The 27,303-nt window shown below is 40.2% G+C and overlaps 1 protein-coding gene across 1 annotated transcript in view; it reads right to left on the bottom strand.

Moving 5' to 3' along the window:
- Positions 1 to 18,354, bottom strand: part of DDX10 (DEAD-box helicase 10) — a 154,490-nt gene extending 136,136 nt beyond the window's left edge. Inside the window, exons 1-9 of the mRNA XM_058018377.1 lie at positions 18,169 to 18,354; positions 13,790 to 13,850; positions 13,421 to 13,551; positions 11,778 to 11,936; positions 11,201 to 11,321; positions 9,898 to 10,087; positions 7,748 to 7,874; positions 6,294 to 6,456; positions 4,955 to 5,039 (exon numbers count right to left, since the gene is read on the bottom strand). Coding sequence (XP_057874360.1) covers positions 4,955 to 5,039; positions 6,294 to 6,456; positions 7,748 to 7,874; positions 9,898 to 10,087; positions 11,201 to 11,321; positions 11,778 to 11,936; positions 13,421 to 13,551; positions 13,790 to 13,850; positions 18,169 to 18,354 — 1,223 coding nt within the window. The remainder of the gene's footprint in view (positions 1 to 4,954; positions 5,040 to 6,293; positions 6,457 to 7,747; positions 7,875 to 9,897; positions 10,088 to 11,200; positions 11,322 to 11,777; positions 11,937 to 13,420; positions 13,552 to 13,789; positions 13,851 to 18,168) is intronic.
- Between the last annotated feature and the right edge of the window lie 8,949 nt (positions 18,355 to 27,303).

Below are 27,303 nucleotides of genomic sequence, written 5' to 3' on the forward strand. Positions count from 1 at the left end.
CTATTCGCCATTGAATACACTGTAGTTCAGTATCCCCAAAAAATTATCAGTAAATTTGGCTATGAAGTCAGAGATTAACTGATTCAGTTGATATTTTCTTTTCCACTGACCATTTAATGTCCTTTTTCTGTCTGGAAAGTAGCCAAGTTCCGAGAACCTAGATGGTTCTACTCTCACCACAGAACCACAGCCCCCTCCATTCAGTCATACTGGGTGAGTGACTCTGCTTGCCAGTCTTGGTCACAAGAAATAATGGACAAGAATCATCATTGGTTCTTGTGGCTCACCAATCTTATCAAGTTTGTCTTAGAATAAACTGATTTCAAAAGGCCTTGGGAGGTTGTTGACTGCTGCAGCCTACACTGGAAGCAATCCATTACCCACAGCAGCTGTGTCTACTCTGCTGAGTTAAAATACATGTGCTTATTTATTTTGTTATTCCAGCAAACAGCACAGCTTCCTGTCAGCAGGTAATAACCTTGGCCACTTAATCGTTCAGTGCACAGGAACATTCCTACCATTCCATTAGGAAGCGAATTCTAGCAGATAACACAGTGCCAGTCAGTACAACTGCAGCATCAGAGGCCACTGTCAAGAACGTAGCTAGGATACAGTGTTTAATTTTAGAGAAGTTAATAAAGTGAATTCCAAGTTAAATGTGGTGTCAACAATATCTTGTGACCTCCACTGGCAGCTATTTTTACTTGACTTGAGTTAGAATGATGACTCGACTGCAATGTGAGAGGGTCTTAATACAGTATATATTTTTAAACAACATTCAAAGTGCTTCAGTGGGTCTTAGAAAAATAATCAAAACAAGGAGTTGTCACCTTGGCTGTCCAGATTATTCAGGACCCAAGACACATATCCCTGAAATTTTTCCCAATTAAAAAGAAAAATAAAAATCAAGCTTCCACCATTGAAAAAGATACTATTAAGTCACTTGCATTTTTAAATGCCTTATTGTCACATTACTCTTAAGGCTTATTAGTCTCACTCTCACACATATAATGTGTGAAATTAATTACTTAAGGAATGTCCCAATGAGCATAAATGAGCTTCGAAGCTTATAACTGCATGACAGGGTAAGATCATCCTATCACCTGCCCCTTTCACCTGTCTTTAATTTGACAGGTGTGTGTGTTCTCCAGTACTCACAAAGCATCAAAATACACATTCTTCTTAAGAGGCTTTAGTCATACCTCTTTCAGTCTAATCATCATACCAGCCACCACAAAAATGGCAGGTAACAGAGTATGCTGCTTTGGGAAGATGGAATTTAATTACTCCATTTGTTTTCAGAAATATAATTTACTAGAAGAAAAGAAGCATGCCTGTATGCACACTGTTTATTGACAACAACAGAATTACAATTACTTTCCTAAGTCAGTATAAGCACCTAAGAAAGCTAACCAGCTAGGCTGGATTAAATACCATCAGAAGTCTGAACCAGTGAGACCTAAATCCTATATAGCTCCAGACATATCACAGATAAAAACTGCAAAACAAAAATACTTATTCTGTTTAACATTCCAGTGCCAATGCCTTTAAGAAGACTCATGACATGAAAATTACTTAATTCAAGCAGCAGTAGTAGCTTCTGAAGCAAAAAAAAAAAAAAAAAAAAAAAATTAAACATTAAGTGGAGGGATGAATGCAATGCCAGGAAAGAAAGAAATTAATTACTGAGACTTGCCAGGATATAGGTACATCCAAACTTGAAGGCAGTTATGCATGAACAAAAAGACAAAATAAACTTTTTGCTGTCTTGTCTCACAAATGCAATCATGACTGGAAGACAAATATCCCTAGAGACTTTTTTCATGCCATACAACTTAGACATTACGTTTGGAAAAACAGTTGGGGGGAAAAATGAGCATCAGGGTGCTTCAAAAATTATTATTATCTTCTGCTGTCCCCTAGTGGCACTGTAACTTCTTTCACAAAATTCATCAAAGAATACTTTCAACTGTAGGCTTCACAGGTTACAGAATACAAGGCATCAATAGAAATTAAAAGCCAGAAGAAATTAGTTTTGCAGGCAATTGCTACAAGCAGCTTTTATTTAGAGTTTGTGAAACTAAATCCCAGAGGAAACACTGTAAGCTAGTGTTTTAAACCACTGACTTTTCTAAGACACTGTGCAGCAAAAATAACACCAAAAGTATTTATTGGACTGCCCATGACATTGTCAGTATTATAGAAAGTCAGTGAACTATTTAAGACTTTGAAAGCAACTGGAAGAAACAGCTTCTAATCAGTCTAATTGTAGCATACCTTTCAAGTTTATTAAAAAAAAAACCCCACCCAATATATGTAAATTCTACTATAAAGCAAAAGCATTACTGGATTACACCCAAATTTTCTTGATCTTACTTAACCATAAATCAAAAATGCAGGAGTTGCAACTTATGTTCTTCAGTGGGGTAAAATGCAAATGAAATGTTTCTTAGGAAACACACTGGCCTTATCCACTTTAAAATAAACTGCTACCTCTTGTCTTAGATCAAGCTTTGCCAAATTGTAAGATGTATGTGGGAACACATCCATGATTGTTAGTCAAAGGTTTTCCAGCCCCTTCCCCAATATATTTTCTCTCCCTTCATATTTACTTTCATATCACAAAATAATTTGACTTCAAAAGTAAACACTATTTGGCATCCCAGTTTTAATTACAGTTTAACACAGCCCCTTAATTAGATGAGATTTTTAATTTAGCTTTCATTCTATGCAATTATATTCTCATAACCCATGAAAATTTGTAATTATCTCTAACCCCATTAATGAGGACTACTAAATTGCAGTTCAGTTCATCTTTATCAGGTTTCTAGAAGAAACACAAGTTTCTCATATGAACTGTAGCTATTGAAAACAAATGAAGCTTCCTACTCAACACTCAGATTTCAATGAGAAGTACATTCTCAATTACCCACATCAAAAACTGCATTAGCATATTTACTTATTGCACAGCACTTACTTAAAATTATTAGACATGTCCCTTGTTTTATTTTCAAAGATTTATTTCATGCCATAAAGTTTCCTAAACAAATTTCCTTCAAGGACTGTTTTACCTTAAGGATGGAGACAGCCTGTATGTTTCTTCAAAATGAATGCCCAGTATAGGCAGAACCTGCTGATCCTTGTTTGAGATTAGGAAACAGAAAATACCCACGAACATGAAGCTTTTCCTATAGAAAAGCTTTTTTTTTTTACTTTCAGTCAACACCCTCCAACTCACACAACTTACCAGGTGTACCCTCAATTTCTCAGTAAGGTCTCCCTACTGAAAGATTGGCATAGAAGGAAATGTAATCTACAGCCCAGTAAGGCATGCAGCACAGTCCACAGTCCCTGAGACAGACACCCTGCCCCAGTTTTCTGTCTAAATCTGTCCCTGGAGCAATCACAGAAGGCTGCACTTAAGAGGCCACTGAAGACAGACCCTTAAGGTTGCCAGGCTAAAGTCCTCTCAGAGGACATTTGAATAAAAGCATTATAACAAAGAGGAGTTGTTTGGCTTTGCACCTCTTTAGAGCTTCTTCCCCATGCTAAACTTGGTTAAAATTGCTCTTCTCAGCTCCTAATGAGAATAGGGAAAAGGCCTGAGGATTCCAACTCCAGGAAGGTGCTTTAACTGAGTGACATGGTTCAGAAAGAGCTCAACCAGTATCCTAAACCCTGCCAATTAAACAGTCCCAAATACATTGTTTTCCTTCCATGATGACAGCATGCCATAAAGACAAAATTACAAGCCTTCTGTGGAAGCCACAGAGGATTAAAAAAAAAAAGAAAGAGAAAAAAATTTAACACAACTCTAACCAAGCCTATACGCTTTTTCCTCAATTGGTATGCATTAGATTACATCTAAATTTTAAATTAGCAAAATAGCTACGTGTTTTATCTAACTATATACAATACTCACTGACTTTGTTCATTGACAGTTTTTTTTCAAAGTAATTTAAAAATCTATCATTCCCTTTTACCACAGCACAGAAGATCAGAAAACTGAGAGCAGAGAGACAGAATGGGGCAGAAATGCTGCCAATTACAATGAAAACATGGCTAAAACATCTACACTTTGAAGGAGTGCTGAAAGTGCATTGGCATGGTACAGTCACCAAAACTTACAGCCTTCTAACCTAGGAATACAGATCTCAAATTCTTATAGTGTTGAAATCCTACTCTAAGCAACTACTCTGTCATTAGGTTTGACAACTGCCTATATTGCAAGCTCTACTACAAACAAATTAAATTAGAGACAAGGCCTTGCATTTCATCCTTCAGATAATTGCATGAGGTTTTTGATCTCCTGAATTATATGCAGTAACAGCTTCTGTTTCACTTAAAAATCTGCTTCAGAGATGAAGGACCTGGTTTACAACAGTGTATCTGGTTAACTCCCATCATAAAAGCTTAGCCAGAAATATTTTAACTAAAGCTATGCTTAAGTATATAATTCCACAAAAGACTCAGAAAATTAAAAATTTAACCTGTAATTAACATTTGATTCCTTCCTGTCAAGTTAAAATAAGGAAGAAATAATTACATTCTTTTGAAGAGTCTTCACAAAGAAATTGGATCCACAGTGTAAAACACTATTTATCTGTAAATGTCAGTAGCAAAACAAGCTTTTCCACTCACACACACACTAAACTCATCCTTTGAGGCAATCCTGCCAAGGGAAAAAGGTTTTCTATTTCCTCCAATAATTATTCCTAATCAGATGGAACAATCAGGGATATTTTTGTCTGCTGTAAGAAGTCTCTGAAGCTCACTAAGAAATTATTAAGTTGAATCATTACTCCTAACTAATCAAAAGGGTCTCTTAGTGATAACAGCCTTTTTCTTTCTAATTTATATCTTAATTTTGTTCAAGTAAGTCTTTAGCCAGTGATCTGTCCCTACAGAGATCTTGTTTTAAACATTAAAATACTCATGAAAAGTGAAAACAAACCTGGCTGTTCTTCCCACTCTGTGGATATATGTGTTTGCATCTTCTGGACAATCAAACTGAATGACCCAATTCACTGCTGGAAAATCTGTGTAAAGAAAAAAATACAAGTAATTTCACTGGACTCAAACCCTCCTATGCAAGAGCATTAATTCCTGTAAGAACCACCACCTGGACCCATTTACAGACATTAGTGCAACCTCTGAAATGTTGCATGCATTAGCATGCATAAACAATCATTCTCTTCATCAAAGAAAGTTAAATTAATTGTGTGTTCATTTCCCAAATTATGACAGTGCAATGAATGGAACATAATTTCACACTTGACAAGAATAGACATGTTTTGTATCACACAGATGATAAAACACCCTATGGTTAACAATTATATAACAATATCTGACCCACTTTTAATCCTCACTGTTAATATGCTACACCACTGGAGTCTGAAGTTAGCTGTGGTGAGACTGCATCACTTCAGCTGTCACACACAGAAATACAACAGCCCCTCTTAAAGCTGAGAGGAGGTGACCAAGCCTGACAAAAGTCAGCCTTGACTGTGAATGGTATTAATAATAAGCATTTTCCAACCACTGCACTTCACTCAGCAGCATGCTCTGCACTGAAACCAAATCTGCAGCTACACAGTATTCCAGAATTATATCCACACTAAACAAACTAACCATACCCAAATTATATAGGCATTGGTGAGATTTCAGCAGTATGGAAGGTATGAGTACCAGTTTCATTCCTGACTTCAGTTTTCAGAACACCTTCTTTCTTTTTGTAACACAGTGACTAAACCTCACATTTTGGACAACAGAGTTTGCTATCTCAAAGAATGGCTGGACTCTTGAAAAGTCCTGTGTTATACTTAAATGCCTCCAAGAACTAAAAGAAAAAAAATTATTTTACCCTCATTTATTTTTCTGTCTCCTTATCAATACAGTCCTACAATGCCACTCATCTATCAGACATTAAAATTTCAGGTTTCCATTTCCACATATCAGTAGGTTAGCAATTTTTCATATACTTTGAAATAACCCACAGGATACAAGCATATCAGAAATACTTAAAACTGCTGGAATCTTGCCTTACAAGTAAAAAAATACATCATTGATACACCACTGTTTACCTACCAACTGTTTCTCTTGGATAAACAGAAAACACAAGAACAGACAAAAAAGGCCACTTCAGTAAAGAAACAGCAGAACTCTAAGAAGCATCTCTATTTTGAGCTCCTAAGCAAACTACAGCTTCATTTTTCAAAACCTGGGTCAGTCTTCAGAGTATAAAGTCTGATAAAGCCTCAACAGGTTTAGCTGCTGCTCCTGCGGGTACCTACCCAGGCCACGAGCTGCGATATCTGTAGCGAAAAGCACTGCTGCCTTCTTCCGAACAAAACAAGTGTAGACTTCCATTCTCTTCATCTGCTGCTGCTTGCCATGGAGTGCCAGGACAGGAAGACCAGGCTGAAGCTTACAGAACACTCTGAACAGATACTGAACCTACCCAACAAATCAAGGGGGCAAAGGATTACCATGCACTGTTAAACAAGTTAAGATCATATACAGTGTATATAGCAACTGAAACTGTACATCAAATTAAATAAACTTTTCTCCACATCAGAGAAAAAAGATGTTGAGATCTTGTTACACAACCAGGTACTAAAAGATGAAAGCAATTGTGGCAAAAGACTGCCGGGCCTTTTGATGGCATTTCCTAAAGGAAACCAGAGTAGGTTAACAGCAAGAACAACTTGGGACGTGAGTACTTAGGCTGTATGCAAAGGAACACAGTCCATCTGAAAAGTCCATGGGAAGCACTTCTTTTAGACAGTACTGGAGGGGTGTTGTGTTTTATACTGCAACTTAAATATCAGTCTACAGTCTCAGTTTACTATTTCAAGTTTCAACATGTTCTCTAATAAAATCAGCCTGTTTACTCTTACCTACAGTACCCATGATGCAGCACTGTTTTACAGCAGGCAGCTACCTAGCATCTTTTTAAGAAAGTAGTTAAATAAATTGTGCATACTGCAGAACAGCTGCAGCTCCAAAAATTTCTGTACAACTAAGCCAACCACTTCAGTGCCACCAGTCAACTGCAGAACAACAAAAATATCACCACCTCTTGCACAGGTGAAAGAACTGCAATGAATATTTACTAGGCCATTGCAAAATGGTCCATTATTGTAAAATACTAGCCTTGTATTACATTAGTAAGCAATACCTGCACTGTAAAATACTTGATACATGCAGTAGTTATAGGTACAAATACCTGTGCCAAACAAACACATGCAAATAGCTTCAACAGAATGGTCCCAGGGCACTTATAAAGCAGGTATTTGAAGGATTACTTGCTACATAAGAAAAACCTTTGCCAGTGCTATTTCACAATCACACCTTCTCAAACAGGCCCATTTAAAAGCTTGTAAGGAAAGCAAGTAAAATTACTGAAATACTTTGTAATCTAACTATGAAGCATGTCAAAAGACAGAACTGAAATAGCTGGGCCTTACTGACATTAACTTTTAGCATTCATTTTGAACAGCAGACCACAAAAGTGGCTGAGAACACTCAGGTCTCCAGAACCTTCCTGCACTGAGCCTGGGTCACTGAACTGCCTTGAAGCCAGGTCCTGAATGACACACAGCAGTAGGTGATGTTTTGCTCCTCCAATTTCCTGTAGCAAATTAGCCCACAACCTCACCTCTCTAATGCATTGATACCTATATGAATATGTTCATTTTTTCAGTTTTTAAATTCTGGGACAGAAGGAGGAAGAGAAAAAACATACCTCTTTACAGCTGGCAAAAAACACAATGGTCTTCTTTTTCAAATGAGTTCTCAGGAAAGAGTATAACATGTTTACTTTTTGCTGAAGCTCACAGACAACATAGTTCTGATCCAAAGTTGCTGGGGTACTAAAGAAGGAGAAAAAAAAAAAACATATCAAAAAAGTTCATTTAGATAAATCACAAAAATGTCTCACCTTTCATTTAAGCCAAGAGTGTCTTATACATACTCAGAAAAAGAAGAAAAGAAAAGGAATCAGGCTGGAAAGCTCTCCCACTTTGAGAAACAAGTCTTATCAGCTTCATTTTAAAGCTACATCAATTCCCTTATTAAAAGCCAGTGGGGAAGGAAATATGACTTTTGACGTTACTTCTAAATTCATTTACTTCCAGCAAGGCAAACTTTCCATGTCTAAGCAGCGACATTCAAATTGCCTTGACTTAAAATGCAGTTTTGTCTATTAGTCCTATTAAAGCATCATTTCTGCTCAAGGCAATGTCAAAGCAGAGTCTAATCACGCACAAAAAGAGAGCATTGATGTACTTTTACTGATTACACTGAGATGCAAAGTGACTTTCTAAAGCACTGAATTGTCATCTGAACTCACATTTCTGTTCTTAAAAGCAGAAATAAAAAAAAAGAAAAATTATTTGGGATATTTGCCCTTGAAACACATCTAAATGCTGATCTCCCTTGACTTCACCCTAAACAGACTGTGGGTATTCAAAATTACCTTTCTAAGGTGGTCACTTGGGAGGATGAAATTAGAAGAGACTCCTCCAGTTTTTATTCTGCTATTTAATTTGAATTACGCCACAGCACTTTTTGCTTTCTACGTCTTTCAGAGGAAATTGCTTTTATAAGGCAATAACCTAAGGCAGTAAACTCTAAAACAAATTAATACTTACCTTTCTTTTAATTTGGTTTGTTATCTAATTGCATTCTCCCAAATATTTAAAAAAATTAAATGTACTTTAAAATAGACTTCACTGAACATGGGAGATCTGTGAAATAGATAGTCGCCAAAATGAAGACTGCATACAAGGCTTGTACATTCTCTTCTGATAAGAAGGTATTAGCCATACTTGTTTTTCTGGCAATCATGTTTATTTAAGATGCCTTTGATAGTATTACTGATTTAAAAAAAGGTATTTGAAGTACAATACAAAGATAATCAAATCAAATAGTAAAAACTTCTTCAAGATTCAATTGCATGGTTCTGCCATGCATTTTCCTGATGGTTTCTTGTTTGCTCCCAGGAAAACCATTTTTATCTCTGTGCTTCACCTTTCTCCTGCATCTTACATATGGAAATACGTGCATATTTCAGAGAAGAGCAGAAAAAGAATCATCCATGCTCATAAGTAATTTGACACTCGATCGAGCCCACAGAAATGCAAAATAACATTCTTCATTTGGATTTCAAAAGAAAATTATGCGCCAAAAAGCAACATTCATTTAGTGATACATTACATTTTTTGAGCATGGCACCCCATATACTTCACTTCCAGCAAGGACCTCCCATCCAACTCCTAACTGTAAGGCAAGACAAATCTATTTTGTGCACACAGGGCCAGAGCCCTGAACGTGCATAGAAAACACAGCACATCAGGAAGCCACAGGAGTTACCACACGTCAACTAACAGCAAATGCTTTCTTTTGGGCACCTAATACTGAATACACAAGCAAGACAGCCATTTTGCACTTTCCCAAGAGGAAAGCACATCCTTGGAAAGCCAGATTTACAAATGGCACACAGACAAACTATCTGTGGTGGTTTTGCACAGTAAGCACCCACATGCGGGAGGCAAGGAACAGCAGAAAAGGAGTTACTCAGAACTGAGTGTGGCTAGACGCAGCACACTGGCTATAATCCACTCTGCAGTTTCCTCCTGAGCAAAAGAATTTTCCTGACTGAGAAGTTGCCTGAGGAGTCAAGACAAGCACAGGTTCAGCCTCCCTGCAGTGATTCAGTCAGAACTAGTCCCCCCTGGATATATCTTGCTTTCAGAAGGCACACAGCAGGATCAGACACCGATCCAGTGATGGACGCACAATGCTACCTCTGATTCAGAGAACTGTCAGAGCAGCAGTTGAATAGGATCACTATCTAACCCTCCCCAGGGTGAAAAAAAAAAAATCCCAACATACCTGAATTTGGCTTTCTCATGAACCCAAACATATTCTGGATCTTTCAGACTCAGCCGTGCAAGATCCTTCACAGATTTTGTTTGTGTTGCAGAAAAAAGCAAGGTCTGGCGTTTCTTAGGTAGATTTTCTATGATTGCATTCATTGTATCAGCAAACCCCATGTCTAGAATTCTGTCAGCTTCATCAAGAACTGGATTGAAAGATAAATTTGACAAAAAACTGGGTTTAGATTTATTTATTTTAAAAAAACTACATTAAATCCATGTAGCACAAAATACTCTCTGTACTTAAAATGCAGAGATTAAATTAACTACTGTACATGACAGGAATTTCTTTAGATATCCCTGTACTTCATAAAACATGTTTTTAAAAATACCTGCAACAGAAATCATAGCATTTCCCATAATCTATGCACTACAGCCCTCAGTTTCGCATGTAGAAGGAAAAAGATCAGCATCTCAAGTGAAGAGTTTGGCAATTTGCAAACAGACTCCCTGGCCTTTTACTGAAATAAAAGCACAGAACGTAAAACAGTGTTGTAGTATTTGTGACAGAGCAAAACACTCTCCTGTACCTAAGCTGAATTTACCATTGAAATATAGGGTATAGCACAGAGACAAAGCTTTAAAAGAGCCTACATTTAATGCAATTCTTGTCTGTCATGAATTGTACTAAGTGTAGCAAGCATAATTTCACATTTTATCAGCTTCATTAGCTTCTAAATTGCTTTTAAGTTCCTCAAGCTATGCTGATTATGCAGTTCTTAGAAGCTGGCAAACCTTTTCATTACGCTGAAAATTTTTGTTCAGGCTGGAAAGATGAAAACAAATAATGGTAACAATGCAAACAAAAGAATAAAAGGAGCGGAAATCTGTCTTAAAACACAAAGAAAATGTTTTCTAGAACTGGTCCAAAATACACACACTGCAATGGATATCCTATATAGCTAGTCAATTATCATGTCAGGAAAGACACAAGAGCCACACCCAGAAAGGTAAGTTTAGCATTAGTAAAGACAAATGTAAAAGATTATATGGGGCACTACATTGGGGTTTGGGTTCCTTACTAAATCCCCTGCTTCTTTTCATCCTAGGGATGGCATGCTTATGAACTGCTTCAGACAGAGTACACACAAGAAAGGGATTTTGCTGTTTTCTAATTTAATCTGAACACGTGCAAGTTTAAATGCCATTTCATCTACATAACATGACAAGAATAAACTTTTTATGCAAAGAAGTGCTGCATACAATTATGAGCTGTTACAATATATTCCTGAGTACTTTCAAGTACTTAAAAAACTTACTCAACATTTGCAGATCAGATGCATAGAAATACGATGTTTCATCCATGTGCTGTAAAAGCCGTCCTGGAGTGCAAATCAGCATATTTATGTGGTGGATTCTTTCAGACTCCTCTTTCAGATCCTGAAATAGAGTTAATCCATCTTAGCTCTAGTTGCTCAGACTAGAAGTCCAGTACCAGAAACAGTTAGGCCAGTTTAATCTATTAACAGCTCATAGAAAGAATAGCCAAGGAGCAGCTTTCCCCTTCCCACAGATATGCCACCATCTCTTCAGCATGTTCACATCTGTGGCTTGAGGAAAAGGTATTTCAGAGTAATCTAAATTAAGAGGATAGTCCTTGGAAGACTTAGCAGGAAGGTCCATCCAGCCATGGACACTGCAAAGACTTTAAATATGCCTCAAAAGGCTTCAGCAAAGACACAGAATACACACAAGAAAATAGTGGGTCACTGATGGGTTCCCATTAACCACTCTCCTCCTTGACTTTCCAAGCCCAGGGTTTCCTTCCTTAACTAGCACTTAATGCAGCACTCAACTATGCTTCCACACAGCAAACGCCAAGAGAGGGACACACACCTTTCCTCCAATGATAAGGCCAGCTGAGAACTCATGATTCTTCCCCACTTTGCGCAGAACCTTGAAGGTTTGATAGGCCAGCTCCCGGGTAGGCGAGATGATCAGCACCCCCAGGCCATCAGCTGAAGTCCACTGCTGCCGATAGAGGAGCTCCAAAGCCTGAAAGAAGTGACCATGTTATCACCACAAAAATCTCACAAGAAAAATGTGCAATAAGTTGGTATCAAAGTGTAATTTAAAAAAAAATAGACAAAGCCACATTAATTAAAATAATGATATGAAGAAACATCAGTGCACACTTTACATGGCTGATGATATATAAATTCTAACTAATGGTAATGACACTTGCTGTTAAGCAAAATTCTCCAGTACCAACCTAAGACAGACAGCAATGAGTGGAAAATCATAAACACTTCACTGCACAATTAATCCTACTCTGCTAAATTACGCCATTTATATGATAATAGGAATCAGTACAGAAAAACATGAGAAATTCCTCTGCTCATAAGGTTTTGTGGGAACCAGGGGTACAGTGAGCACCTGGAAGAACACTAATTATTGAAGCTTTAATTCTGGCTTATAGACTTGAAGCAGTCTATCCACACATTACATACAGAACGTTTAAGGTATGAATATCTGAAGCCTTCTGAAATACAGAGAGCTGGTAAGCATACTTGCACAATGAATTTTTTCCACTCTTCAGCTCCTCTCTTAGCCCTCTTCTCTAAAACTGTTTTAAAATAAGGTTTGTAAAACTAAGTACATCTACTCTTATATTAAATAGTAATCTCACTTGTTTCTTAAATTCCCAAGACTGGTGAAGCCACCTACATTTTTTTATTCTCTACTAATAAGATTTTTTTTTTAAAGCAGCATAAATCTTCTTTACTAGAGAGGGTATTCAAAGCACCTACTACTGTTCTCACAGTAATAGGCTCCAAAGAAATTTAAGCTTACAAAAATGCAAGTAATGTTCAACAGAGTAACTCCATAAAAAAAAATTCTCCCCTTTGGGGTTTGTATCTGCTTATATGTGCACTTTAAGTACATGTCTCAACTGAAGAAATGAAATGCAGATCATGATGCTTTGAGTAAAACTGTCAGACATGAACATCCATTACAGGGATTTTCATCCCACTTTTCTGCTTGCCCCTAGAAGTGATTTCCAAAGAGTTGACAGGAAGTCCACAATCACTAAGGTTAACTTTGTTATGTAAGGTCCAAATTGTAACATTTTAAAGGAGTGAAAACCAGTCATTAAAAAATCTAAGGAACTGAAAATCCACCATTCTGTTACATACAGCTAGTTTTAAAATGCCAGAAAAATCGGACAAGTAGAGTTGCACCAGGAAAGCATTCCTGAGAGAACAACCAAGCACTTTCTAGATCACACAGGGTCTACTAATGTAAGGATCAAAATGAAACTTTTAAGTCGCAGAATATTCCTGGCACAAAAAATACACTTCTTTCAGAAGCTGAAGCAGCTTTATTCAATTCCTAAGTATCTTGGCTTTCCTGAAACAGATCAGTTGGATTTTAACTTTTCTCCTTTTCTCTCAGGATCTACTAATGTAAACTGACTGACATCAGTATTTCAGAGATAACGTGGTTTGAGTAGAAATAGAAGGATGTAAATCACTTACTGGAACAATAAAAGCCAATGTTTTGCCCGATCCAGTCTTCGCAGCTCCAAGTACATCCTTCCCTTGTAAAGCCAAACCTATGGTCTGCCTCTGAATCTCTGTTACCACACGATACTGAGATTCCTGCAGTCCTGGTATTTGCAGGGTGGGAAGAGAGAGAGTGGGAGGGGAAGAGGAACAAAAAAAGAAGAAAGAAAAAAAGCTATTCAATTTTGTCTGGTCCACAACTGCATTACTCTGCTTAGAAAATGCTTTGCATGGCAATACTTACCTAAAACTTAGTTTAATGAAAAAAAAAAAAATGTTCAGATGCAGATAAACTATGTCTTTTACTTATATTATTTTTCTAAAGAAAAGTTCTATACTCACCTTTTAGGGTTTTCTTTGACAATGGAAAATCTGAAAATCTTTGGATTTCACTTGCATTTATCTGCAACAAAATAATTTTAATCAATGCTTACAATCCAACCATAAGAGAGGAACTGAATAGCATTCTACAAGTTGGTGTTAACATTTTGTTCAGTATGACCTGATTCAAGTTAGCTAGTCAGGCAATCTATACTAGTTTGACCTAATCTAAACCACAGATTTACCATAAACTATTCAGTAAGTAATTATATACTTGAATAATGCAGGTTAATGGCACAATTTAAAGCTCAGACATCATGAAACCATTGAGAAATTTAGACTGAAGAGGACCTCAGGAGGTCCCTGGTCTACACCTTACTAGAGCCCAGATGTCCTTTTCAGATCCTAGCAGGGATTTGCTTGGGATTATATCTCATCCTCACTGCAGCGTGTATTTGGGTACTCAGAGCTGCAGCAATATTACATCTACCTGACTGACAAGAGTTCATTTATGTCCTGAAGCTCACCAGATTCACCAGCCTCTAGCACTCTGTGTACTTAATTTTTTAGACCTGTCCTACAGGGTTAAAAAAAATACTAAAAAAGTAATTGATTGTCCTGGCATCTACTAACTTAATTCTCTGTATGCACCCATATGTGAGAGCTGTTAATTACACACACACACACAGCCCCCAGTAAAAAGTGTTTGAGTCCATGAGTTTGCTCAATGATTTACAAAGATGAGGTGTCAAGAAGAGCTGTTGGAAAAAATGCAGTATTTTCAAGGCTGTTCTAGCAGATGTGAACCGCTCTCACTGGCAAATTTCACAACTAATAGTAGCAGGACAAAAAAACCCACAAAACTCAGGAAAAAATAGAGATTACTGAATTAATAAAGCCTGAAAAAGAAGCCAGACTACACAGCTTTGAATGCATACTGACTAAAATCCATGAACTGAGATTTCTAAATGTCAAACCTGGAGCTTACAACTCATGCATTTCTAATAGGTATTGTTTATCTCTAACAAAGTGCTGAACAGAAGTCTCCCAAGCCAGGGACCAAGGAAAATAGTCTTCTGACCCTCCTGACATCTTGTGTTAACAATTCCAGAAAAGGTTTCAGATAAAGAGCTACTGAGCTGTCAGATCAGCCTTCTATCTCCTTGAAGCAGCAAGCATTTTACAGGCTCTGCCTGTTATGGAAAACTGAGAGGTTGTAGCTGTTTAAAGCATCTAAATCACAACAGCACTCTTTTCAGCCTAAGTCTCTCCAGTAAAATCAAGACAAGTAACTTAACATATGAATTTAATCTCTATAAATAAAAGATAAAAATGGGTAAAAAGTTATAATGCTCTTATTAAAACCTGGTTTTGACACATTTCAAGGCAAAGCACTAGCAAGATAGATTTCAAGCTTTCATTGTGTCCTAACAGAGCAACTAAACTTTTGCCAAACATCATTTTGGAGGAGGGAAAAAATCCTACCAGAATCACCATAAAAAAGGTCTTTTTTTGACTTTCATAAATTGGAATTCTTGACAAATACTTTCAGATTCAGTTGATAATTCCCAGTCTTACTATTCTGCATGCTAAATATTTACAACTCAGTGATGTATACAGTTTCTGGTTCATTTCAGCCAAGAGACTCTCTGCATAGAAGAACAGTAGGCCTACAGGAGGGAAAAGCATTTTGCTAACATCAAAAAAGAATTCACACAATCGATTATGTGCAGCTAAAGGGATAGATTTTAACAGGTTTGTGATACATCAAATAGGCTATTGCAGCAATCTGAAATTGTTCTAAATAATTGAAGTATGTCAGTAATCAATTTCTTTTTAACTTTAGATGACTCAGTAAGAACAGATGTATTAACCAAAAAAGAAGACAAATATTGTTCCACTCTTCTACCCTCAACTTCTGCAAATCAATTTAAAAATCATTACAAGCATAAGCCTAGCTCCTTCAAGGATGTCCAAGGGAAAAAAAGTGAGAACAGTATTGAAAATGCAAGGAATGTTGGGAAAGGCCACATCACAAAGCTTCTTGTATTATTTCTCTGCCCTGCATATTTCCAGGAGCTGAATAATGTTACGTTGTAGCACCCTTGAACTCTGAAGGTACTGATTTATTTTGAAGTCATGTCCAAATAGAAGGCATAAGGACTGATGTCTAAGGTAGACCTTCTGATAATCCTATTCCACATCTACATGCACCAGTGGAAAACACCACCAACTTCTACTTTTTTAGTTTGTTTCCTTGTCCAAAGTTACTACCTCTGCTCATCTGCTGGGAAGCTGTAACCAGAGCTCTCTCCAATCCCCTCCATATGAGAGCAGCCAGCTCATTTCAAATATTTCAAATATTCAGCTATTCTAACTTGACTAATTTGACACCAAGCAGACTAGAAAGCATTTTTCACAAACAGCTCCCCAGCACATCAGTTAGGCCGTTAATGCTTTTCATGAGCACAACTGTTTGGAATAGACCAGGTCCATCAATAGCCTGACAGTCAGGCAACAAAGTTACTGAACCAACAGAAAGCAACTCATCTATGAACATATAACACAGAAAATGGTCCCATGATATGGACACATTGAAAGTAAATTTCACATTTTCCATCTATGCTTGCCATGCTTGCCATCACATGTCAACAAATGGAAAAAAAATCCAGTAACAAAGTATAGTGGCTGGGTCTTCATTATTAATTTTGTCTTGTTTATGCACTGCAGTCATTCTCACACATGAAATCATGGACAGGAGGTCAAGCTGGATCATCTTGCATCCACCAACCATTCTACCACTATTCCATGCACATATAAATCTAACGCATGCACAGCCTGTGTGCCAGAGACCCCAGCCACTGTTCTTCACAGAGGAGCTCACCCAAAAGCAGGCTGCTTCCCTTGTCCCTAAGGGATCTGCATCATGCAGAACTCTCTGCAGACCGCTGATGATCCAAGCACATGGCACTTATTCACAATTCTCACGCCTACTTTAACCAGATCCAGGGTAACGTGGAAGAAACACTGGAGACCCAGTGGAAAACCTTATCAGGGACCAGAAAAGACTATTTGAAGGACTGAAGACAGAAAGTTAGAAGTTCACAGGCAAGAGAATTCTGGAGCAAAAGGACAGCAAAGCCCCAGCAGAGGCGAGACCAAGAGCCCCCAGAACTATCCTAACACAAGCACACATTTACTCTTTCTTAATTCTGATGAAAACATGCCTGAACATTGCCAGCCTCTTTTCTTCAACACCCCAAAAATACACACAAACACGACCTTCCACTATCCAACCCCAACCTATGCTGCCCCAAGCTGCACAATGAAGCAGAACTATCACCCATGCCCAGAAACAGATGCACATGCAGCAGTCACTTTAGTGACACAGAAACATCCATAGACATTCACATAGCCAAGGCTAGGAGTAGAGGAACACGCCATTTGTTTTCAAATAGCAAAGCAAATGATCCAGTGAAGCTCAAGAATACTAACTTGCTGAATTTTAACTAAAGGAGTTAACATGACCTCTTTATGGTAACAGATGTGTTTCTTCTACATCTCTTGTCATTACTTTCTGCTCAATCAAGTTACAACCACCAAAAAGTCATTACCACCCGCTGTGCCGAGTGCTGCATAACCAAGCACAACTGCCCTGCAAACTCAGCAAAAGCTGGCAGGAGGCAGAGCAGCGCCACAGGCAGCACACATCTAACCCGGTATTCACAATTACAGCGCTTTCCACCCATCAGTGTGATCGGTGACTACCCAAAGCTGACTATTCCAAAGCTGACTATTTCCCGCAGGAATTCAAGGGACTCTGAGAAACAAAACCAACACCACTCACTTCAGGTCTCGCATTCAAACACTATTTCCTGGCTTGAGGCTAAACATCACATTCATTCATACTGATGGTTTGCCCGCCGTGCGTTTTCTACGGAGACAAACGTGCGCTATCTCCAACACGGAGATATCCACGTTGCATGGTGAGAAGGGCCAAGCGGCCCTGGTTACAACCTGCCCCAGCCTCCTCCTCCTCGCTATGCTTTTAACCACAAACTCCCCCGTCCGAGGGTCCCACTGCCCCCAGCTCCACAGCCCGTACAGTCAGCTCCACCAAAACCCCTGAGCTGCGGCTGCCGGTCCCTGCTCCTCTGCCTGGGGATAAGAACAGAGCTCCATCGCGACCTCGTGACAGTGAGAGCCCGCTGCCCACCGCAGAGCAGTGCCACCCAGCACACCTCCTACCTACGGGCACCTCCAACACCCCTGCGACCACGGACCTACAGACACCATCTCTCCTCCTCCTCCCGGTTCTGTCCACACACACGCCACACGAGGAAGGAGCCGCTGTTTCACAGACCGCCCCGCACAGCCCCTGGCTCTCGGCCCGGCCGTACCTCGGGGTAGCGCTGCACCAGGCGGCCGATGTTCTCCCGCTCCACCTGCCACTCGGGCCGCTTCCTCTCCTTGCGCTGCAGCCGCAGCCTCTTCGTCCGCCGGGTGTATTTCTTCTTCCAGCGCTCGAAGCTGCGCACGGGGTCCATGGCGGCCGCCGCGGCCCCGCCGCCGCCGGGCCGGCCCATGCTGCCCCTCCGCCCCGCGTGGGTCGCTCACGCCGGGCCGGGCGCAGCCGGAGCGCGTCACTCCCGGGGCGGCGCCGCCGGCAGGCACCGCCCCGGCCCGGCCTCCGCCAGGGTGGGAAGTGTGGAACCCGAAGAAGGACTTGGTGCTGGAGCAAGGAAATTACTGCAAATTACTGAAAGAGAAAAAGAAAATAAAGCCTTAATAGAAAAGGGGTATGTGTTGAGTGCTGGCATAAATTTTGTCCGCAGCAATGTGTGTGGAGGAATCACAAAATCATAGAATGGATTTGCTTGAAAAGGACCTTAAAGATTATCCAGTTGCAGCCTCTCTGCCGTGGGCAGGGGCACCGTTCGCTACACCAGGTGGTTCAAAGCCCCATCCACCCTGGCCTCGGACACTTCCAGGGACTGAGCATCCACCGCTTCTCTGGGCAGCCTGTTCCTGTGCCTCACCGTGCTGACAGTGAAAAATTTCTTCCAAATGTCTAATTTAAATCTGCCCTCTTTTAGTTTGAATACATTCTCCTTGATGTATCTCTACCTGCTCTTGAGAAAAGTCCCTCTCCAGCTTTCTTGTAGGCCCCCACCAGGTACTGGAAGGCTACAGCTAGGTCACCCCAAGGCTTTCTCTTTTCCAGACTGAACTATCCCAATTCTCTCAGCCTTTCTTCACAGGAGAAGTTCTCCATCCTTCTGATCATCCCAGTGTCCTTCTGTACTCCAGCAGGTCCCTGTCCTCCCTGTGCTGGTGCCCCAGAGCTGATGCAGCCCTGCAGTGGGCTCTGAGCAGAGCAGAGGGGCAGAATCCCCTCCCTGGCCCTGCTGCCCACCACTGGATGCAGCCCAGGACACGTTTGGCTCTCTGGGCTGTGGGAGCACACTGACAGCTCATGGCCAGCCTCTCATCCTCCAGCACCCCCAAGTCCTTCTCACCAGGGCTGCTCTCCATCTATTCATCTCCAGCCTGTGTTCATACCAGGAGTTGCCCATGCCTATGTGGAGCACTTTGCACTTGGTGCATTTAAACCTGGTGAAAGTCCCACAGGCCCAGTTCTCAAGCTTGTCCAGCTCCCTCTGGATGGCATCCCATCCCTGAAGTGTGTCAGCCACATCACCCAGCTTGGTGTCATAAGCCCCTTTTCAGATACTGGAAAGCTATTATAAGGTCTCCCTGGAGTCTTCTCTTTCCAGCCTAAACAGCTCTCTCAGCCTGTCTTCATAGGAGAGGTGCTCTGTCACTCTGGTCATCTTTCATGGCCTCCTCTGGACTTATTCCAACAGCTCCATGTATTTCTTGTCCTGAGGACCCCAGAGCTGGAATGAGTACTCTGGAGCTGGAATCAGGAGGAAGAACTCTGTGGCAAGGCTGTTAATGCTTTATTTGCTTATTTGGTACAGGGAAAAACGGAGAAATTTGGAAAAATCAAAACTCAGTTGAAAGGCATAGAGTGGAGCTCATGTTTAAAGTGCTGGGTTTAAGCTCTGACATCGCTTTGACCCTTCCTAATACAGCTGTAGTCAGCCTTAATGGCCTTGGCTCAGAGCCTTGAACTATGCAAAGGGTTGGCAGAAAGTCACAGGGAAAACCACAAACAGACAAAGTTGTCCTACACTGCATGGTGTAAGGCTGGTGTCTGTAAGAGGCACATATCTCTCAACAAACTGGATTTAAGCACCCTGCAGATTTATATTACACTATCTTTACGTTCACCAATTTTTAACCCCTCCCAATGGGAAGGTCTGCATTGCTCTGCAGTTGTTCAGCGGTCAGAAACAATTTGCTGAGTGAGCTTTAGCCCTTCATCAGCACACGGAATTCAAAACAAAAACAGGCTGTGGAATCATTGTGCCACATCAGGAAGAGAAAATTGCAAACATATTTATGCAATGGCAGAAGACGGAAGTAAACACCTTGATGAGGGGAACAGTGAAAGACTCCCAAAATAATTGCTGTCTCTGATGAGGGTTTGGAATTCCAGAAAGCCAAGGGAAAAGGGAGTGTCTCTTAATTAGCTCCACTTTTGCCATACATATGTTGAGTGTATCGCTGAACGATGTTTTCCCTCTTCCCTGAGATCAGGGAAACTTATGATCATAGAAATGTTTGGTTTCCCTTTAAAATCCATTAAGTTACTAATTTCAGCAGGGAATGGAAATATCTCCTTTAAGTATGACCCAGGGAGATCTCTTCACCCAGGTACAGCTTTGAATGCAATGTTTTTTTCTAGGGGTTTATTGCTGTGCAAATGAATAAGTATTCATAAATAAACCTGAAGGTTTTATTCTTGAAACAAAAATAGTTTTGTCCAAAACTACCTGATAAAAAGCTGTTTGCAGGAGATGCTGATCCACCCTGAAGGATGTGCTTTGGGTGATGGCTCATGTTTCCCACAGTTACAACACATTACTGTGATATATCAAACAAAGTCCCAATCTAGCACAGTCAGACTGTCACAGGGCTCAGCTGCCAGTTTAAGCATTTTATGTCTGCCTGTAATAAAAAAACATCCAAGCAAAAACCCTCCTGTCTCTCCTGTCCCAGCACTGGAGTAAGTTTACTCTTTTCCTGAGTAAATGTACAGTAGAAGTGTTGTGTTTGAACATGCTGGCTTTGCTCACCTGGTCTGTGTTTTGCCTGCAGGGCTCATCTCTTTCATAACAGAACAGCAGCAGTGGTCTGTGAGTCATGACAGACATAAATCCTCAATGAAAAAAAACAAGTAAAATCATATCTTGCTGTCCTGTTTCTAAAATAACTTTTTATGCTACTGTCATGAACGCTTTGAAGAGGTTCTGAAAAGCATGAAAGCATGCTGAGCCTTTTTTAATAATTAATTTGCTCATTAGCCAAGAGGTCCATATACCAGGAAAGGAAAACAGAAAGTCAAAAGGGCCTTGTGCTGTGTCCCACAGTATGAGGTAAAATACTGGATGGAGCTCCAGGCTGGAGGTCTGGGAGCCTGCAAGGGCTCTGGAATCGCCCTTCTAATTTCTCTGGTCCTCTCACTGTGAGGGGCCTGCTTGAGAAACAGTCAGGGGTTTGTGAAAGTTTCTCTTTTATACAGGAACAAACTCTACCTTGTAAAATTTCTAATAAGACATTTAAAATTTCAGTTGCCTTGTAATAGTACTATCCCTAAAACTGTGGCAAAACCAGAGGTCCTTCTGAGAGAGATTGAGAGAGAGAAATGAGAAATGATTCAAATAAATTATTCAAGCACAGTTGTTTTCTTGTAATTTGAAGAAATGAAGTACAGCTATAACAATAAAAGTAGCAAAGCCCTATACACAACCACAGAGAGGAAGGCAGCAATTTTTCACTTTAAACAAGACCTATTTTAGGAACAGTCATTCTCCATAGTGTTCACTTTCATGCATACTCAATCTTTCCTACTCATGAGTACAAACGTGTGTGTTTTGAAAGTTCTTTATGGTGAGGAGGACAAGGGGCACCAAGTAACAAGGTCAGGGCCCTGAGGGCACTCATAGACCTTAATGGCCTTGACCAGCCTCACCTCAGTCCTCCTCCTGCACCCTGGCACAGCTCCACCCTGCAGCTTCAGGGCCTGTCTGAGTTATGTCACACGTCATGTTGGTCCCCATCCCCAGCTCAGCCATGGCCGTGCCTGTCCTTGGCCATAGATCCCACTGGCTGGGACCCAGAGCTGCAGAATGACTTCCTGGCTTGACCTCCATCCTGCTTTGTCACTGTGGACATGCCCAGTCATCAGTGACTGTATCTGACCCTCATTATGGCCACCAGAGCTCATCCTGATCCTCATCCTTATCCTGTCCCTGACCAGGAACTGATTTTTCCAGCTTGACCTTGGACCTGCTTCAGATGTGTTTGATGAGTTGGACTCTTGGTTGACCACAGCTGCCAGCTGTGAGCACACACTGCTCCCTCACTCAGGGGCTGTGTTACCAGGCTGACATCCTGGCTCTTAGGGAGCAGCCAGTCCTGGCTGTGCCCTGACAATCAAGCCCTTGTCACTTTGTCTGGGTTCATCCTGAATGGTGACAATGGTTCACACTCTCTGGTATCCTTAATATTCTCTCTTGAGAAAACCTCAGGGCCAAGCTGAGTTGTACCACACAGCTATGGAACTGTGTTTCATGGGGCTTTCTTCATGCCAAGGATTTAGAACAGTTGGTCCAACACCCAGATGTTGCCAAATTTCCATTCTTACCTATATTCCTTCTTGCATTTTTTGGTTGGTCATAATCTGTTGCAAGTGCATCACTCCCTGCACTCCTGCTCTACCATTTCTCCTGGTGCCTCATGCAGCCACATAGACTCTCATTCACATACCACATATCCCAGTTAAATATTTCTTCTGCAAATCTCTACAGGAATTTAAGATAAGTAAAGGTTGATTTTATTTGATAATAATATTTTAAAATTATCACTGTGTTTAAGTTAAACTTTGGCATTCATATTAAATCCTTGATTATTTTATACTAACATGCTTACTTTCCATTTTTCTACACCATTTTGTTTACATACCTAAAGAAGTAGTCAGCAAACCAGAGGATGTGACCCTTGAAGGACCATTTGTCAGTGAGAAACAACTAAAGCCCTTCTCAATAAAACAATCACATGCTAGGAGAATTTCCTCAATGGCTCTCAGCACCCTTATCTTCCAAGGCTCACTTGCTGTGCTTCAGGAGATTTGAGAGAAAGCACGTGAGAATATTCTGCCTGAGTGTCTCTGAATGAGACACCCACAGTGAAAGGGTGGATCTTCAATGTAATATTTGCACTACTACAATGTAGATTCAGAGCAGTTTGGAAAAAGTATGGAAATGGCAGTCAGATTTGTAAGTTATTTTTAACAGAGGTAATGTTCCTATCAGACATTATTATGAAATTTTATCTGTCCAAAGGATGGACAATATGACATAGAAAAATTATAATCTCACTTGGAAAAAGAAAAATCACTTTAAAATGAGCATTATTAGGTGTGATGGACAGACTTGTTCAGAGAATAAATGGGTGTTAGAGTAGATGTCAGGGCCCTGAGGGCGCTATTGGACTTTATTGTCCCTGCTAAGCTTCCCCCGGGGTCTCTCCCAACTCCTGCCCATGGTCTCAGAACTCCATTTCAGCTTAGCCAAGAGGTATTAGTCTGAGTACTGCAGGCTGAGAAGAAAATCAATGCTCTCAATTTAAAACAGAAATTTCAATACTCTCATGCAGACCCAGGATAAGCAACTCTAAAAAGGAGTCACAGTTGGTGTTTGGGATGGAGAGCAATCAATAAAAGAGACCAGGTAGAGGGAAAAAAATTAATAAAACCCAGAGAATTGTTTTTTTCCTGTATTGGGTAGCCCTATAATAAAAGGCTACCAAGAAATTATAGTTTTGAAGTTGAAAATTACACTGGATTTTCAAAACCAGAGTAGAAAAACTGTTTCAATAATTCCTGGTCTGAGCAAATGGGTTAGTTGTGATGGATAGTCAGTTATTACCAAGAATATTGTGTGGTGTACTTGAGATCTTGTATTTTCCTCTTAGTAAAGAACAGCTGTTTCCAACAATGAAACAAATATGAATTTGCAAATGCATTTCTTCTTGGGGAACTAATAAAACAAGTGTGCTTTTACCAAGCATGTAAATTACAGGAATTTGGATTTAGGTAGACAATCCAGAAGCTAAGGATGCCATGACTAGAATGGCATAAACACATTTCTCCTGGAATGCCAGAGGACTTTTTGTTTTCTAGAGGACTGATAATATTCATGATTTAGTTTGCAGGGCCCATAGAATGAACTTTTTGCCAATGAAAGCCCAACTGAACATTGGGAAAGCTGTAATGTAAATTCTGGCCAACAAGAACAATTCCATGGATAAGAAGAAAAGCTTTCACTCAGATTGTCAGACAAGATAACCTATAAAACAGAAAGCAATTCTAAAAATTAATTACTTAGCGTGTCATACTTTCAGTGTTTAAATTAAATCATCTGCCTCTTCAAAATGTTATGATACATAGATTCTTTTAATAAAAACACAAGATGAATATTAAAACAAATACAAAATCAAAACATTTTTCCTTTCAATCGACAAAATATTTTTATTGAAAATTATAAGCATGACCAATCTTGCAAGAAATGTAAGATGGGGTTTGCTGGAACTTGTTTTGGCTCACAGAGCTGTTGAACACGCCCGGGCTTCCCAGGCCCCATCACTTCACCCGTGCCCACAGTTTGCCCCGCAGCACTTCACCCTTCTCCGGGCTGCTGGTGCCGGGCCCATGCTGGTGTCTGGGTGTCTCTGAGCCACTAGGGGCCGTGACAGACCTGGGGAAATAAAAATGAGTAATAAACCGGGATCACAACAGGCACACCACCCTGAGAAGGACCATTCACTCATCGAGCCTGCCTTTTCCTGACGGCTGGGATCTCTGTACTGTCCCAGGGCACAGGCAATGCAGGGAACTCCATTGCATTGGAGTTCCAGTGCAGGGAACTCCATTAATATGCAATTCATCTTGAGTACACTTGACAGTTCTTTCACAACTGAGCTGATTTCCTGACTGAGATGCAGACTTGACAAATGAAATTACAAAAGATGAGTTAACCTTTCAGATGATCACACATTTTGGAAGAATGCCATTTTCCAAACAGAATAGTACACACTGTGGTGCTACTGAAGCTTAATATTAAAATTACATGCTTGAATGTTGTCCTTTAATTATCAAGGCACTCTGTAGAAAAAAAACATTTTTATTTAGCACAGTTCTTGGCCTTTCTGTATTTCAGAATAATTTCAGGAGGCAATTAATGTATTGTTTTTCCCAGGTCATTAGCGTAGTATAATATATTTGGTTTGTCGGATATGTAAAAAAAGGCACAGTACCTTTATGCAACAAGCACTTATGCCTTATTATCCTTGTTTTTATGTGCTTGATTATTTTTGCATTTGCAGAAAGAGTCATAGTTTATTATTTTGATCCTCTAGTTTATTCACCAGGTGTATTGCTCAACTCTGAAGTGTACATTTCCTTCCTAGTTATGATGATTTAATAACACCTCTTTTTGTGGCTGGGAAGTGTAAGCCACCCAGCCTGCCTTATCTATCTGCACGTTTCTGACTGTAGAAGTTAAATTTGTTTCAAAAGTTTAGACTCGTTAGACTGATATTTTATAGTAATGGGTCACGAGACAAATTTGAGATGAGAAATAGGCTGGAAGTCAGTGACAGAGAGGCAATGTGGGAAGGCAAAGGAAACTGAAGATAAACTACCCTGGTAGTGCCTATTTATGCTGCCAGAGGTGAGACTGGACCCATGCCTGTGTCCCTACCATTCAGCCATTCCTGCTGACAGTCCCTGTACTTGTAGGAGTCCTGTGTGGACCTGCATGGGCAACAGCTGCATGAACTGTAAAGTTGTCGAGCCAAATTCATCCCTTAAATAACTGCAAAGTCTCATAAAAAATAAATTTATCTTCATGCTTTATTATTTCAGTTGCATTTGATTTCTCAAGTAGAAGGTGCTGCCAAGGTTCAGGTGAAAAGGAAACTGCCACTATAGCATGAGTAGCCGCATGACCTCCAAACTTCAGAGTGACCACAGCATTCTAAAAACTAGAGAGAGAAAAGCTACTGTGCTAAATCTCCTCATCTTCACAATTACAAATTCAAGGAAAGGTTAGAAGGGTTTCTTTCAGGATGTGGTGATGAAGTTGTGTGGATTTGTCTACAGTTCCCTACCAAAGGCCAGTTCATGATGATGGAGTAAAGACATGTGCCTAAATAGCTGGATTTCTAAATCTTACAATAACATTTCCATACTTCCTCTGGTTCTAAGAACATGGTAAAAAGCAAAACCAGAAACTATGTTAAGAAAAATAACATTTTTCATGGGAGATTCTGGCCACTTTTGTTTGGCAAATGAACATAATGATTTAAAATTTCTGAACAATCAAACCTCAGGTGTGGGATTCAGCTCCAGATCACAGATATATGTATATATAGACATCTAAATGGAGGGGCTTGGCTCAATTGCTTAGTTGCCACCTGTGGTGCTGTAAGGCACCCTGCCTGAGCCCCAGCTGCCTCTCCAGAGGGGCACAGATCTCCCATATACCCCAAACTATATGTGCTAGTCTTTTGCTTCTGTATCCTAGAGCATTGCATGCTTATGTTCAATCCCACTGGAAACTGTGCAGCTATTTGACTCATTTTGAAAGAGACATCTGAATCCCCCTGCAGAGTCCATTAGCTGAATTGGCTGGGTTTCCACTCACTGTAATGGGAACATGACATGTAGACAGGAAATTAAAGTGCCTCCAAGCTAGAGCTGACTGCCCCCTATCCCTCCCCAAAGAGTTTAATGTTCACCAAATGTAAAGATTCGATAAAAGGCATGTGAAGACATGGACATAAAAAGCTTCACTGAGCTTCTCAGCAGTTTAGTGTTCCAGTTTCGCTTCATTCAGCAATCCTTGAAATCACCATCAATAATAACACTCAGGAAACAGGTTTCAGCAAATGTGGTTGATTCACAGGCAAACTTAAAGCCTAAACAAATCTAACAGATCTTTCAGTGGCTACTTTTTGGATCCAGTTCAAAAATGTTCGATATTCTTTAATGAAATTAGCATCTCTGTTTCAGACTTGTATTAGACCAGCTCAACAACTCATAAAAGCAAACACAGAACCCATAAAAGCTCTACACAGCTCTACAGAGGATTCGCTCCTGCCACATTCAGGATCTTGACAGTCACAGCCACCCAATCTAAGCTAACAGGCTCTGCCACTCGATGGAGTTTGGCAGAAAAAACTTCCTACCACAGAGCTCGGATTCATGGCTTCCAGAGGGGACATGTCTGGGCCTTGGACCTTGGATCACCACAAACTTGTGTGTCTGGTGGTCACTGGCATGTGGCTGAGCTGGGTGACCACCACAGGACCAGCTCTGCTTGCCCTGCTCAGGCACTGTGGGA

The sequence above is a fragment of the Melospiza georgiana genome, chromosome 2 (assembly GCF_028018845.1).
Source record: "Melospiza georgiana isolate bMelGeo1 chromosome 2, bMelGeo1.pri, whole genome shotgun sequence".
Lineage (NCBI taxonomy): Eukaryota > Metazoa > Chordata > Aves > Passeriformes > Passerellidae > Melospiza > Melospiza georgiana.